Source organism: Manacus candei, unplaced genomic scaffold (genome assembly GCF_025592945.1).
Source record: "Manacus candei isolate 608988 ecotype Guabito, Panama unplaced genomic scaffold, ASM2559294v1 h1tg000283l, whole genome shotgun sequence".
In the NCBI taxonomy this organism is placed as follows: domain Eukaryota; kingdom Metazoa; phylum Chordata; class Aves; order Passeriformes; family Pipridae; genus Manacus; species Manacus candei.
In genome coordinates, this window is record NW_026138331.1 from 23,031 (window position 1) to 36,790 (window position 13,760).

At 68.5% G+C, this 13,760-nt stretch overlaps 1 protein-coding gene across 1 annotated transcript; it reads right to left on the reverse strand.

Annotated features, from left to right (window-relative positions):
• Positions 1 to 5,686: 5,686 nt before the first annotated feature.
• On the reverse strand, positions 5,687 to 13,296 carry LOC127464852 (beta-1,4 N-acetylgalactosaminyltransferase 1-like; the record flags this gene model as incomplete). The annotated part of the gene is given in 9 exon segments (XM_051775306.1): positions 5,687 to 6,245; positions 7,350 to 7,519; positions 7,521 to 7,586; positions 9,875 to 9,955; positions 9,957 to 10,016; positions 10,721 to 10,908; positions 12,059 to 12,220; positions 12,778 to 12,957; positions 13,243 to 13,296. Coding segments are annotated over 9 exon segments (1,178 nt in total), but the record flags the coding sequence as incomplete, so codon positions are not given.
• Positions 13,297 to 13,760: the final 464 nt, after the last annotated feature.

The window sequence follows — 13,760 nt, forward strand, 5'->3', positions numbered from 1 at the left end:
CACGGGGGGAAGGAGAACAAGGAGTGGGTAATTTGGGTACCAAACCCCGGGAAGACCCTCCAAGGACCTCCAGACACCGAAAGGGGTGTCCCACGTGCCACCAGCACAGACCAGTCCCTCTGCTGCTGGGAGAGAGGGGACACCCCGGGGGTTACCTGCGGTGTCACCCGCGTGGCCACAGAGAGGACAGGAGGGAGGGGGTGGAAAACCCCCTTGGGACCGGTGCAGAGGCCGTGGGCATCCTTGGCACGGGTTCCCCTCAGGAGAGGGGGTTTCAGAGACCCCAAAGGGCATCCCTGGGCTCTTGGGAGGAGCAGATGGAGGGAACGGGGCGGTTGGACACCCCGCCTGGTCCCTGCCAGGGCTCCTCTGCTGTGGGTTGAGGAGCAGCAGGTCCCAACCACCACCACGACAGAGGGGACACGGCACAGGGAGCTTTGGAGAAAGGGGAGGAGATAATCCAGACCCTCCTGCCATAAAACAAAGGGAGGCCAAGCGACCTGCCCAGGAAATTCAGCTTTTAGGAGTAAAATGGCGAGGGGGACACGGCCAGATCCCGGTGGGCGTGATCAGCGGCACAGCAGCTCTAGGAAAGAAGGAAGCACCGGCTTTCCTGGGGTTTCGGAGGATGCACGTTCCAGATGACAGGCAGATTGCCAGCCCTCTCTTTCCTGGCGTGGGAGAAGAGTGATTTCAAGTGGGACCCTGGAGAACAACGAGCTTTTGAACAGATGAAACAGGAGGTGGCAGCCCCCGGGTCAGTCACGAGTGGATCCCTCTGGGACAGGAATCCCCAATCCCCCAGAGAGCTTGGAAGTCATCACGAATTGGCCTGGAGGTGATGCCTTAAAATCCACATCCCATAAAACTGTGGTGTAACTCACCGGCACCTGTGGTTTGCTGAGCACCTCTGTCTCAGACTCCTAAAATCCTGTTTAACGTTTCTTGTGGAGAATTTCCATGGCCCGAGGTTTTAGTGAGGGGGAAACGGCCCCGAAATGTGCTCAGGGTGAGACAGGACGGGGCCACCCCACCCCAGACAACCCGTCACAGCCACCCCGAGGCCTCGGAGCCCTCCCAGGGAGGGCGAGGGTTGGGAGGAAGGGGTGGTGGTTTTGGGACCACTGATCAAACCTGGGAGGTTCTGGGGACGGTGGGACGATGGGAGGGTGGTTTAGGGGCTGGGTGTAACCAACGAGGTGGTGTCCAGATATTAGATAATATATCATCCAAATTAGACGATGTAATAAAATCTCAAAGGCCTCTGCACTGCGTGTGCAAGGTGCTTTGGTGCCCCAGAATTAAAGAGCTGCTTTTTGCTTTTCTGTGCTCAAAATTGGCCAGAGAAGGATTTACCTTCGATTTTAGGCAACAAAGGGGGAAATTTTGGACAATCACCTGAGGAGGAGGAGGAGGAGAAGGAGCTGAGGAGGCCCTGCCACAAATCAGCTGCCAGAGTGTGGAGGGTGACCCGTTCTCTGCACTGTCGGGTCCCGTTGAGATGTGGGGACACCTCAGACATGGAAATCTGGGACACCTGGGACATGGAAATCTGGGACACCTTGGACATGGAAATCCGGGACACCTTGGACATGGAAATCTGGGACACCTTGGACAGGGAAATCCTGGACACCTGGGACATGGAAATCTGGGACACCTCGGACATGGAAATCCGGGACACCTCGGACATGGAAATCTGAGACACCTGGGACATGGGAAGCTGGGACACCTCGGACATGGAAATCTGGGACACCTGGGACATGGAAATCTGGGACACCTTGGACATGGAAATCTGGGACACCTGGGACATGGAAATCCAGGACACCTGGGACATGGGAAGCTGGGACACCTCGGACATGGAAATCTGGGACACCTGGGACATGGGAAGCTGGGACACCTTGGAAATGGAAATCCGGGACACCTTGGACATGGAAATCTGGGACACCTCAGACATGGAAATCCGGGACACCTGGGACATGGGAAGCTGGGACACCTTGGACATGGAAATATGGGACACCTGGGACATGGAAATCCAGGACACCTCGGACATGGAAATCCGGGACACCTTGGACAGGGAAATCCAGGACACCTTGGACAGGGAAATCCAGGACACCTGGGACATGGGAAGCTGCCCCACAGGGTCCCAGGTGGGCAGGGGCAGAAGCCACCGAGGGACAAGGTGGGTCAGGCAGAGCTGAAGGTCGTCCAGTCGACTTCAGGTGTCACTGAGTGACAGAAACGGCTCCGCCTGTCCCTGCCCCCGGGTGGTGGGAAAGGCTCAGGGGGGTGGTTGGATCCACGGAAAAAGGCCAGTGGGAAGTGCAGAGGGAAACCCACCCGGGGTGGTTTTGGTGCACTGGGGCAAGAAATCGCTGCCCGGGGAGAGAGGTTGGGTGTAAGAGTCCATCGTGGGGATGCACAGGGAGCCCAGAGCTGGGATCCTGGAGGACACCCCAACAGCAGACAGGTTGGAGTGTCCCAGGTGGGTCTGGACTGGCACCACAAGGGGGAATCATTTCGGGATCAGTGGGCCCAGGACACCTCAGGTCAGCAGGGAAGGGGTGGGGATGGAGGGGTGGATTTACCCTGGACACCATCTCCCAGGTTCTCCATGACTCAGAAACCTGGGCTGGGATCAAGGGGCCAGGTGGGTAAAGCCCCTGTGGGATGGGGGGTGAGGGTCCAAATATGAGTATGGGGAGGCCTGGGATTGATGACAGTGGTGGGAACAACCCCTGGATGGCTGGAGACACCCCCCGAGCCCCTGGCACTGCCCAGAACACCGTCCTGGGCCTGGAAAAGCAAGTCCTGTGGGGACGTGGCCCCCAGAGGGAACAGGGTGGGACAACGGGACTCGCTCCAAAAACGGCCTCGTGGAGCCCTGGGCCAGAGAGCTCGGGATGGAGGGGGGGGACCGTGTTCCCTGTCAGGTACCAGCCTCTGGGAAAATGGAACGGGACGAGGGACTGTTCAAATCCCCACGTGGGGTGGGACCTTCAGACCCTGGGGTCTGCATTAGCCAAGGCCACCTCCGAGGGAGCGGCAGAGGCTCCACCAGCCCAGGTGGCCCTGCCCAAACGAGGCCTCCAGGGCTGCAGGAGGGGGTGAAGCCCCCGAGGTGCACGTGAGGGGGGACAGTTGGGGTCAGTCCTGCCTCCAGCAGAGGCAAATCCGTGGGGTTGGTTCTGCTCCAGGCCCTGGGTGCTCCTGGGGGATGCAGAGGGACGGGAAAGGCGGTGAGTCCCTGCAGGGGGGTTGATCCGGGGTGGGAACCCCCTGTGAGGTTGGTAATACTGGTGGTGAGTGACACTCAGGGGGTGACACAACTCCCAGGGACAGCGGGGGCTGCTCCACATCCACCCCCTGGCAGCTCCTGGGGCAGCTGGAACAGCCCTCCTGCCCCGGGAGATGGACAGGGTGGACAGAACCTGCTGAGGGAACTCAACAAACGTCCATTGGCTGTGGAAACGATCCCTGTGCCTGTGTGTATCTGTATTTGTGTGCATGTATGGACATGGACATGTGGGGTTGGAAGGGGTGGGACCTGGGCATGGCAGGGACGGGGCAGAACAAGGGGTGGGAAATGTCCTGGCCAGGACCTGGAGGTTCTTCTGTGCCACCTCGGGTCACTGGGGCGGGGGAAGGGAGGAGAAAACGGGGTGGAGGGACCCATCTGGTGGTGTCTGTTCTCAGGATGTTCATCCATCCAGGACTGTTCTCCAGATGTTCATCCATCCAGGACTGTCTGTTCTCCAGATGTTCATCCATCCAGGACTGTCTGCTCTCAGGGATGTTTGTCCCTGTGAATCATTTCTTTTCCCACCCCTTTTGTCATTAACATTGTTGCTGTTCCTCTTCCTTTTCTTATCTCGTTGCTCTTTCCAGTAAATTTCCTTATCCCAGCCCGTGATCTCCGCCTTGAACTGGGGACAATTCCTAACTCACACCGTGTGCCCACGGCCCTGCTGTGTCCCTGTCCCTGTCCCACCCTGTCCATGGCTCTGACATGTCCCTGCTGTGTCCCTGTCCCTGTGCCATCCCTGTGCCATCCTGTCCCGTGTCCCTGCCGTGTCCATGTCCTTGGCGTGTCCTTGGCATGTCCTTGGCACGGACAGACCCTGGTGGGGGGGAGGGGGTGCCCAGAGGGCTCCTCCATCCCTTTGGACAAGTCCCACCCCCTTCCCCACAGGCCACACCCATGAGGAGACACACCCACACAGGCCACACCCAGTGGGACCACAGCCCTCGCTTGGGCCACGCCCCCTCACCCCCCATCTCCCCATCTCCCCTATAGCCCCCCTGCACCCCATAGTGCCCTCATATCCCCTATAGACCCCCATCCCCTACAGCCCCCCCAATACCCCATAGCCCCCCCATATCCCCTATAGCCCCCCATATCCCCTATAGCCCCCTTGCACCCCATAGCCCTCCTTATATCCCCTACAGCCCCATCCCCTATAGCCCCCCTATATCCCTATAGTGCCCCAATACCCCATAGCCCCCCATCCCCTATAGCCCCCTTGCACCCCATAGCCCCCCCATATCCCCTACAGCCCCATCCCCTATAGCCCCCCCATATCCCCTCCCCCCTCCCTCACCCTTCAGCCCCCCTAGACGGGGTGGGGTCTGGGCGGGTCCCCCCCCTTCCCCCTCCCCCCTCCCCCCTCCCCCCGCCCCAGTTTTGGGCAGAAAGAGGCCGATTTCAGGCTGGTTAAAATCTCACCATCCATTGGGTAGAAAAGGGCGGGGGGGGGGAGGGGGGACAGCCCCTCCCCCAACCCCTTCCCCAACAGGCCCGGGGGGTCCCGGGGGGTCCCGGGGGGTCCCGGGGGGAGGGGCCGAGACTTGGCACAAAAATCCTGTGGGCAGCGCGGGGGGAGGGGCTGTACAATAGAAAACCGGGGGGGGAGGGGGGACAGTCAGGGGAGGGGGGACCCGACCCCCGGGGGGGACCCCAACACCGCCCCCCACCCCCAAAGTACAAAAGAGCTAAAAACACCGCGGGGGGGGCGGGGGGGGGCTCCAGGGACCCCGGCGGGGCCCTGGGGGGGCACTGGGTGGTGGCCCATGGCAGTGGCCCGGGGGGCTCCAGGGGGGTGGCCCTGGGGGGTGGCCCGTGGTGGGGGTGGCCCCGGGGGTGATCCAGGGGGGTGGCCCCGGGGGTGGCCCCGGAGGTGGCCCTGGGGGTGGCCCGGGGGTGGGACCAGTGTCGGTGCCCCCCGGGCAACCCCGGGAGCAGCCGATGGAGGTGGCACGGGGGTGTCCTGGGGATGGCCCTCGGGGTGGCCCTCGGTGTCAGTGGCCCTGGAGGTGGCCCACGAGGGGGTGGCTCCGTGTCACCCCAATGTCAGTGGCCCTCGGGGTGCCCCGGAGGTGGCCAGCAATGGCAGCCCTGGGGGTAGCCCACGGGGGGGGTCAGTGGCCCTGGGGGTGTCCCGTGGGTTGCCCCGGGGACAGTCAGGGGTGGTGGCCCACGGTGGTGGCCTGGGGGTGGTGACCCTCGAGGTGTCCCACGGGGGGGTGGCCACTCTGGGGTGACTCACGGGGTGTGACAGGCTGGGGGTCACTCGGGGGTCACTCAGGGTGTCAGCAGCCCTGTGGCCAACTCGAGGGCAGTGGTGGCCCATGGGGTGGCCCAGGAGCGGTGACCCCGTGCCATCCCACCCTCAGTGGCCCTGTGGGACCCCCAGTGGTGGCCAGTTCTGGTGGCCCACAGAGTGTCCACGGTGGTGATGCCACTCTGGGGGTGACCCACGGGGTGTGACAGCCCGGGGGCTACTCTGGTGCCAGTGGCTCAGCGGGTGCTCTGGGGGTGGCCCATGGAGTGTCCCTTGGGGGTGTCACTGCACCGTCAGCACCCCCTGGGCAGTGGCCGGGCCGGTGGCCCCGTGGGGTGTCCCTTGGGGGTGTCCCTTGGGGGTGTCCTCGTGTCACCGCACCATCAGCCCCCCCCCGGGTGGTGGCCGTGCCGGTGGCCGGGGTGGTGGCCGGGGTGGTGGCCGTGCCGGTGGCCGTGCCGGTGGCCGCGTCAGTCCCCGGCCATGCACTTGAAGCGGTTCTTGAAGAAGAAGAGGCGCTGTTTGAGCCGCAGGCTGTCGTCCCGCGCCGCCGGGTACCGGTACCGGTTGTACTGGCGCTCGCCCTCCGAGCGCCGCCAGGGCAGCGCCAGCTTGGACGCGTGGTCCACCACCACGTCCTCGCAGGAGCCCACGTGCAGCACCCCCAGCCCGTCGATGAAGAACTCTGGGGGGCGAGGGGGGCACCCGGAACGGGCTCAGAGGTGCCCCGGGATCCTTCGCCCGGCCTCTGACCCCCTGGGGGGGAACCCGACATCCCCCCCTCTGACCCCCTGGGGGTTATTGGGGGGGAACCCCGACATCCCCCCCTGCCTGACCCTGTGGGGTTATTGGTGAGGGGAACCCGACATCCCCCCCCCGTCTGACCCTGTGGGGTTATTGGGGGGGACCCCGACATCCCCCCCCGTCTGACCCCGGGGGGTTATTGGGGGGGGACCCCCGACATCCCCCCCCGTCTGACCTCGGGGGGTTATTGGGGGGGGACCCCGACATCCCCCCCCCGTCTGACCCCGGGGGGTTATTGGGGGGGGACCCCGACCATCCCCCCCCGTCTGACCCCCGCGGGGTCTTTGGTGAGGGGATCCCGCAGCCCTCCCACCTCTGACCCCCCGGGCCCACTGTGGGGGAGATCCCAGCAGCCCCCCACTTCTGAACCTGTGACCCCTGTGGCGGGGGACCCCCCTGACCCCACTGTGGGGGGACCCCCTGACCCCATGGTGGGGACATCCAGCACCCAGCATCCCCCTCCCACCTCTGACCCCACTGTGGGGGTACCCAGCATCCCCCTCCCACCTCTGACCCCCTGGCCTCACTGAGGGGGGACCCCGGCACCCTCTCCGACTCAGACCCCGTGGGCCCATCGTGGGGGGGACCCCACGACCCCGCGGTGGGGACACCCGGGTGTTCTCTCACCCCCAGGACCTCCCTGGACCCTCCCAGCCCTTCCCCATCTCCCCCAGGCCCCCCCCAGACCCCAGGCCCCCTCCCACGTCCCTTGCTCCTCCCCTCCCCCCCCCCAAACCTCCCTCCCCGACCCGTCAGGACCCCGGGGCTCCCCGAGAAGACCCCAACCCCCCCCCAAACCTCCCTCCCGGACCCGCCAGGACCCCGGGGCTCCCCGGGACGCCCCCAAACCTCCCTCCCGGACCCACCAGGACCCCGGGGCTCCCCGGGACGCCCCCAAACCTCCCTCCCAGACCCGTCAGGACCCCGGGGCTCCCCGGGACGCCCCCAACCCCCCCCCCCCGGCGCCCCCCGGCCCTCGCTCACCCGAGATGCGCCACGCGGCGCAGGCGGGGGTCGAAGCCCACCTGGCGAACCTTGTCGGTGCGGGCCAGGAAGAAGTTGACGACGCCGTCGGTGACGACGCAGGCGGGGAAGCCGGCGAGGCGGTGGTGGAAGCCGGGCCGGGTCCGCAGGCAGTCGCCCCCCGCGCCGCCCCCCCCGCACGCTGAGCCGCTGCCGGTACGTGGTGGTGTAACCCGTGATCTCCCGCACCGCGCCCCCCACCTGCAACCGGGGCAGCGGGGGCTGGGGGGGCTGCACCGCGACCTCCGGGACTGCCCGACGGGGAGGGGAACGGGGGAGACATCGGGACCCCCGGGACTGACCGATGGGGATGGGAACGGGGAATACACCGGGAATGGGAACGGGGGAGACACCGGGAATGGGAACGGGGGAGACACCGGGACCCCCGGGACTGCCCAACGGGGAGGGGAACGGGGGAGACACCGGGACCCCCGGGAGATATACTGGGACCCCCGGGACTGCTCAATGAGGAGGGGAACGGGGGATACACCGAGAATGGGAACGGGGGATACACCGCGACCCCCGGCACCGCCCACTGCAGATGCGAACGGGGAATACACCGAGACCGCCCGGCACCGCCACCTGAGGCTGCTGGGGCGGGGCTGCACTAGCACCGGGATCCCCGCGACCCCCGGGACCCCCAGCACCGTTCAGCCGCGGCACCGGGACTCCTGAGGACCCCCAGGGTCGCCCAACCCCGGGATCAGACGGGACGGGACCACCGTGCCTGGGCTGGGCTGGCAGCGGGACACTGGGACCCCCAGGACCCCCCCGGGACCCCCAGCATCGCCTGCCTGTGGCACCGGGACCCCCAGAACCCCCGGGACCCCCAGCATCGCCTGTCTGTGGTACCAGGACCCCCCGACCCCCCCGGGACCCCCAGCATCGCCTGCCTGTGGCACCGGGACCCCCAGAGCCCCCGGGACCCCCAGCATCGCCTGCCTGTGGTACCGGGACCCCCCAGAACTCCCCGAGCCCCCCAGCATCTCCCGCCTGTGGCACTGGGACCCCAGGACCCCCCCGCGACCCCCAGCATCTCCCGCTGGTGGCACCGAGACCCCCAAAGCCCCCGGCAGCCCCATCGCTGCCTCCTGGCGACCCCCGGGACCACCGACCGCCTGCGGCACCGGGGACGGACACCGAGACCACCCCGAGACCCCCCGGACCCTCGGCATCACCCACCTACGAGACGGGACGGGAGCTGAGGAGGGAGCTGTGCAGAGACCGGGAGCGCGGGACCCCCGGGAGCACAGGGACCCCCGAGAGCACAGGGACCCCCCCGGGAGCACAGGGACCACCGGGGAGCACAGGGACCCCCGGGAGCACAGGGACCCCCGGGGAGCACAGGGACCCCCGGGATCACAGGGAACCCGGGATCACATTGACCCCCGGGAGCACAGGGACCCCGAGAGCACAGGGACCCCCGGGATCACAGGGACCCCCGGGATCACATTGACCCCCAGGAGCACAGGGATCCCCGAGAGCACAGGGACCCCCGAGAGCACAGGGACCCCCCCCGGGGAGCACAGGGACCCCCCCGGGAGCACAGGGACCCCGGGAGCACAGGGACCCCCCCGAGAGCACAGGGGACCCCGGGAGCACAGGGACCCCCGAGGGCACAGGGACCCCGGGAGCACAGGGACCCCCGAGAGCACAGGGACCCCCCGGGGAGCACAGGGACCCCCCGAGAGCACAGGGACCCCGGGAGCACAGGGACCCCCGAGAGCACAGGGACCCCCGAGGGCACAGGGGACCCCCGAGAGCACAGGGGACCCCCGGGAGCACAGGGACCCCCCGCGGGACGGGAACGGGAAAGGCGCCGGGGCTGCGCCGGCTCCGGGACATCGGGACCCCCCCGGCGCTCCCCCCCATCATCCTCCCGCGCACCGGGACCCCTGGCACCCGCGGGACCCCCGGGACCCCCGGTGTCACCTCCCCGCGGGACGGGGCCTGCTCTGGGGGCGGTGCCGGCACCGGGAAACCCCGGGGACCCCCCAACGACCCCCGCCCGCGGCACCGGCACCTCCAGGACCCCCAGAAGAGCCCGTCTGCGGCAGCCGGCACTGCCCCTCCTGTCCCTCAGGCCCCCCGGGCCTCCCCCTGCCCCCCCGGTGCCCCCCCGGTACCCCCCGTGCCCGCACCAGCTCCAGGCTGGTTCTCTCCAGCACCGGGCACCGGGACCACCCTCCCCAGACCCCGGGGGTCACACCGGCCCCCCCCTGCCCCCCCCGGTTGCCCCCCCGGTGCCCCCCCCGGTGCCCCCCCGTGCCCGCACCACCTCCCAGGCTGGTTCTCTCCAGCACCGGGCACCGGGACCACCCTCCCTACACCATGGGGGTCACACCGGCCCCCCCCTGCCCCCCCCGGTGCCCCCCCCGGTGCCCCCCGTGCCCGCACCAGGTCCAGGCTGGTTCTCTCCAGCACCGGGACCCCCCCTCCCCAGACCCCGATGCCCCCCCGGTGCCCCCCGGTGCCCCCCGTGCCCGCACCAGGTCCAGGCTGGTTCTCTCCAGCACGTCCACGAGCTTCTCGAGCCGCGTGCGGGGGGTGAAGATGAAATCGTCGTCCACCCCACAGCACGTACTTGGTGGTGACCTGCGACACCGCCAGGTTCCTCCCGGCGAACCAGCCCTGGGGGGGCCGGGCCGGACCCTCAGACACCCCCCGACACCCCCCCCCACGGCCCCCCTGAGCCACGCGGCCCCTGCCAGACCCGCCCTGCCCCCCCCAGCTCGGGGGACCCCGAGCCCTGCCAGCCGCCCTCTCGTCCCCGAGGGACCCCCAGCCTTGTCCCTGCCCCAGTGTCCCCCCCCCGGGGTCCCACCGTCCTACCAGAGCTCCACATCCCCCTTTTTGGGGACCTCAACTACCGTCAGCCCCTCCCGTGTCCCCTTCCCCGGTGTCCCCCTCTGGGGTCCCACGGGCTCTGCCAGCCCCCCCTGTCCCCCCTCAAAGCGCTGCCACCATCCCGTGTCCCCCTCCCCAGTGTCCCCCCGGCCCCCACCTTGCCAAAGGGATCTGAGTGGGATCCAGTGAGGGGTTCTGTGCCCCCCCTACCCCCCTCCTCCATCCCCCTGTGCCCACCCTCAGCCCCCCGTGCCCCCCTGGCCCCCACCTTGCCCAAGGCCATGAGGGAATGATCCACAGGAACCCGGTGAGGGGTCTGTGCCCCCCTACCCCCTTCCAGCCCTGCCCCTCGCCTCCCCTGGTGCCCCCCCGGTGCCCCCCCCGTGCCCACCTTGCCGAAGGGCATGAGGGAACCCGGTGAGGGGTCTGTGCCCCCCTACCCCCTTCCAGCCCTGCCCCCCGCCCCCCCGGTGCCCCCCGGTGCCCACCTTGCCGAAGGGCATGAGGTAGTGCTCGAGGTGCGGCCCGGACAGGGGCTCGGGGCGCTGGCTGTCGTCGGCCACCACGATGGTGACGGAGGGGTAGAAGCGGCGGATGCTGGCGATCAGCCCGCGCAGTTTGTCGTAGCGCAGGAACGTCTTGGTGGCCACGGTCACCAGCGCCGAGATGTTGTACCCTGGCGGGGCGGGGGGGGCGCTGGGAACCCGCACTGGGAGCGCTGGGAACCCGCACTGGGAGAGCTGGGAGCTCTGGGAACCCGCACTGGGAGCACTGGGAATCTGCACTGGGAGCGCTGGGAACCCGCACTGGGAGCGCTGGGAACCCGCACTGGGAGCACTGGGAGAGCTGGGAGAGCTGGGAGTGCTGGGAACCCGCACTGGGAGCGCTGGGAACCCGCACTGGGAGAGCTGGGAACCCACACTGGGAGAGCTGGGAGCGCTGGGAACCCACACTGGGAGCACTGGGAACCCGCACTGGGAGCTGTGGGAGTGCTGGGAACCCGCACTGGGAGAGCTGGGAAACCACACTGGGAGAGCTGGGAACCCACACTGGGAGAGCTGGGAGTGCTGGAAACTCACACTGGGAGCTCTGGGAACCCACCCTGGAAGCACTGGGAATCTGCACTGGGAGCTCTGGGAGTGCTGGAAACGCACACTGGGAGCACTGGGAACCCACACTGGGAACCCACACTGGGAGCACTGGGAACCTGCACTGGGAAATGCTGAGAGCACTGGGAGCAGTGGCAGCGTGAGGACACGGGCAGGGCTGGTTTGGGGGGACACGGGCAGGGCTGTTTTGGGGGGGTTACCCGGGCAGGGTTTGGGGGTTACACAGGCAGGGTTGGTTTGGGGGGCAGGGTTGGTTTGGGGTTACCCGGGCAGGGTTTGGGGTTACCCGGGCAGGGTTTGGGGTTACCCGGGTAGGGCTGGTTTGGGGGGGTTACCCGGGCAGGGTTTGGGGTTACCTGGGCAGGGTTTGGGGTTACCCGGGCAGGGTTGGTTTGGGGGGGTCACACGGGCAGGGTTTGGGGTTACCTGGGCAGGGTTTGGGGTTACCCGGGCAGGGTTGGTTTGGGGTTACCTGGGCAGGGTTTGGGGTTACCCGGGCAGGGCTGGTTTGGGGTTACCCGGGCAGGGTTTGGGGTTACCCGGGCAGGGTTGGTTTGGGGTTACCTGGGCAGGGTTTGGGGTTACCCGGGTAGGGCTGGTTTGGGGGGGTTACCCGGGCAGGGTTTGGGGTTACCCGAGCAGGGTTTGGGGTTACCCGGGCAGGGTTTGGGGGGGGTTACCCGGGCAGGGCCGGTGCGGGGTCTCCCCCGTGCTCACCCCCGTCCCCGGCGCTGTCCCCGGCGCTGTCACCGTCCCCGTCCCCGTCGCCGTCCCCGTCGCCGTCCCCGGGGGTCCCGGCCGGGCCGTACAGGCGGGGGGTGGGCGGGTGCCGGATGCGGATGGAGAAGGCGGCGGAGTGACCGTCGGTGGAGAACTGCACTGCAGGGCAAGGGGGGGCTGGGGGGGGCACCGCGGGGGGGGGGCAACGCGGGGAGGGGGCGAGGGAGGGGCTGGGGGCAGCGGAGTGTCTGGGGGTGCTGGGGGCACGTGGGGGGGGTGCGGGGGGGCACTGGGGGGGGGACAGGGGGTGCTAGAATTCCTGGGGGTGCTGGAGGGGCTGGGGGCACCGGGGATACCAGGGATGCCGCAGGACTGGGGCGTGCTGGGGGTTCTGGGGGTGCTGGGGGTCCCGGGGCTGTCGGGGGTCTGGGGGTCGATGTGGGGGCACCGGGGGTTTGGGGGTGCTGGGGGTCAGTGGGTTGAATGGGAGGCACTGGGGGTTTGGGGGTGCTGGGGGGTCCCAGGACTGCTGAGGGGGTCAATGGAGGGGGAGCACTGGGGGTCCCAGGGCTGCTGGGGGGTCAACAAAGGGGCACTGGTGGTCCTGGGGGTCTGGGAGGTCAATGGGAGGGCACTGGGGGTTTGGGGGTGCTGGGGGTCCCAGGTGGGCCCTGTCCCCCCGGGGGTGCCCCCCGGCCCCCCCGGCCCGTACCCACCGATGTCGGCGGTGTCGGGGTGGAACTGGGTGTTGGTGTAGGTCACGAACTGCAGCTGTCGGTTCAGGTGGTCCAGGTGGGCGGCGGCCAAGGACAGGTGCGGCTGCCCCTCCCCCCGCAGCGCCACGCCCTCCACCTCGGCCGCCACGGCCAGGGTGCCCAGCGAGGCCGTCAGGGTTCACCTGGGGGCGGCACGTCAGGGGGGGCACCCGGGGGGGATCCGGGGGGGGGGGACAAAGCAGGGACCCCCCAACACCGGGGGAGAGGGGAGGGACACACCCTGCCCCCGCCCCGCCCACTACAGACCACACCCACACCCCCCTCCTCCCACCCTCGACCACGCCCTCCCCGTGTCCCACCCACACACCTGGACACACCTGGACACACCTCACCTGCCCCCCGCCCACTCCCCACCCTGGACACGCCCATATTTGACCACACCCTGCCCTGGCCCCGCCCCCTCACGTGGCCCCGCCCTCACCTGGTACCTGTTCCTGGGCGGTGCCTGCAGGCTCAGCCCTGGGGGGACATGGGGATGAGGGGGGGCGGGGGGGGCACAGAGACCCCCCCCAGAGGGACCCCCTGCCCCGCCTTCCCCCCGAGGACATCCCCCCATCGACCCCCCATCCCCGTTCCCCCCCATCGACCCCCCCATCCCCGTGCCCCCCCATCGACCCCCCCCATCCCGTGCCCCCCTCATCGACCCCATGCCCCCCATTCCTGTGACCCCCATCGGCCCCCTCTTCCCCCCCGCCCCCATGTCTCCCCCACTCTGTGCTCCCCCCTCGCCTCCGCCGTGCCCCCCCGTTCCTCTGTGCCCCCCCGTGTTCCCTCGTGCCCCCCCCGTGTTCCTCTGTGCCCCCCCGTGCCCTCTACCCCCATTTCTGCCCCACATGTGCTCTCCCCGTGCCCCCACACGTGCTCCTGTGCTCCCCCCGTTTCCCAGTGCCCCCCCCCTGTTTCCCGGTGCCCTCCCCGTTTTC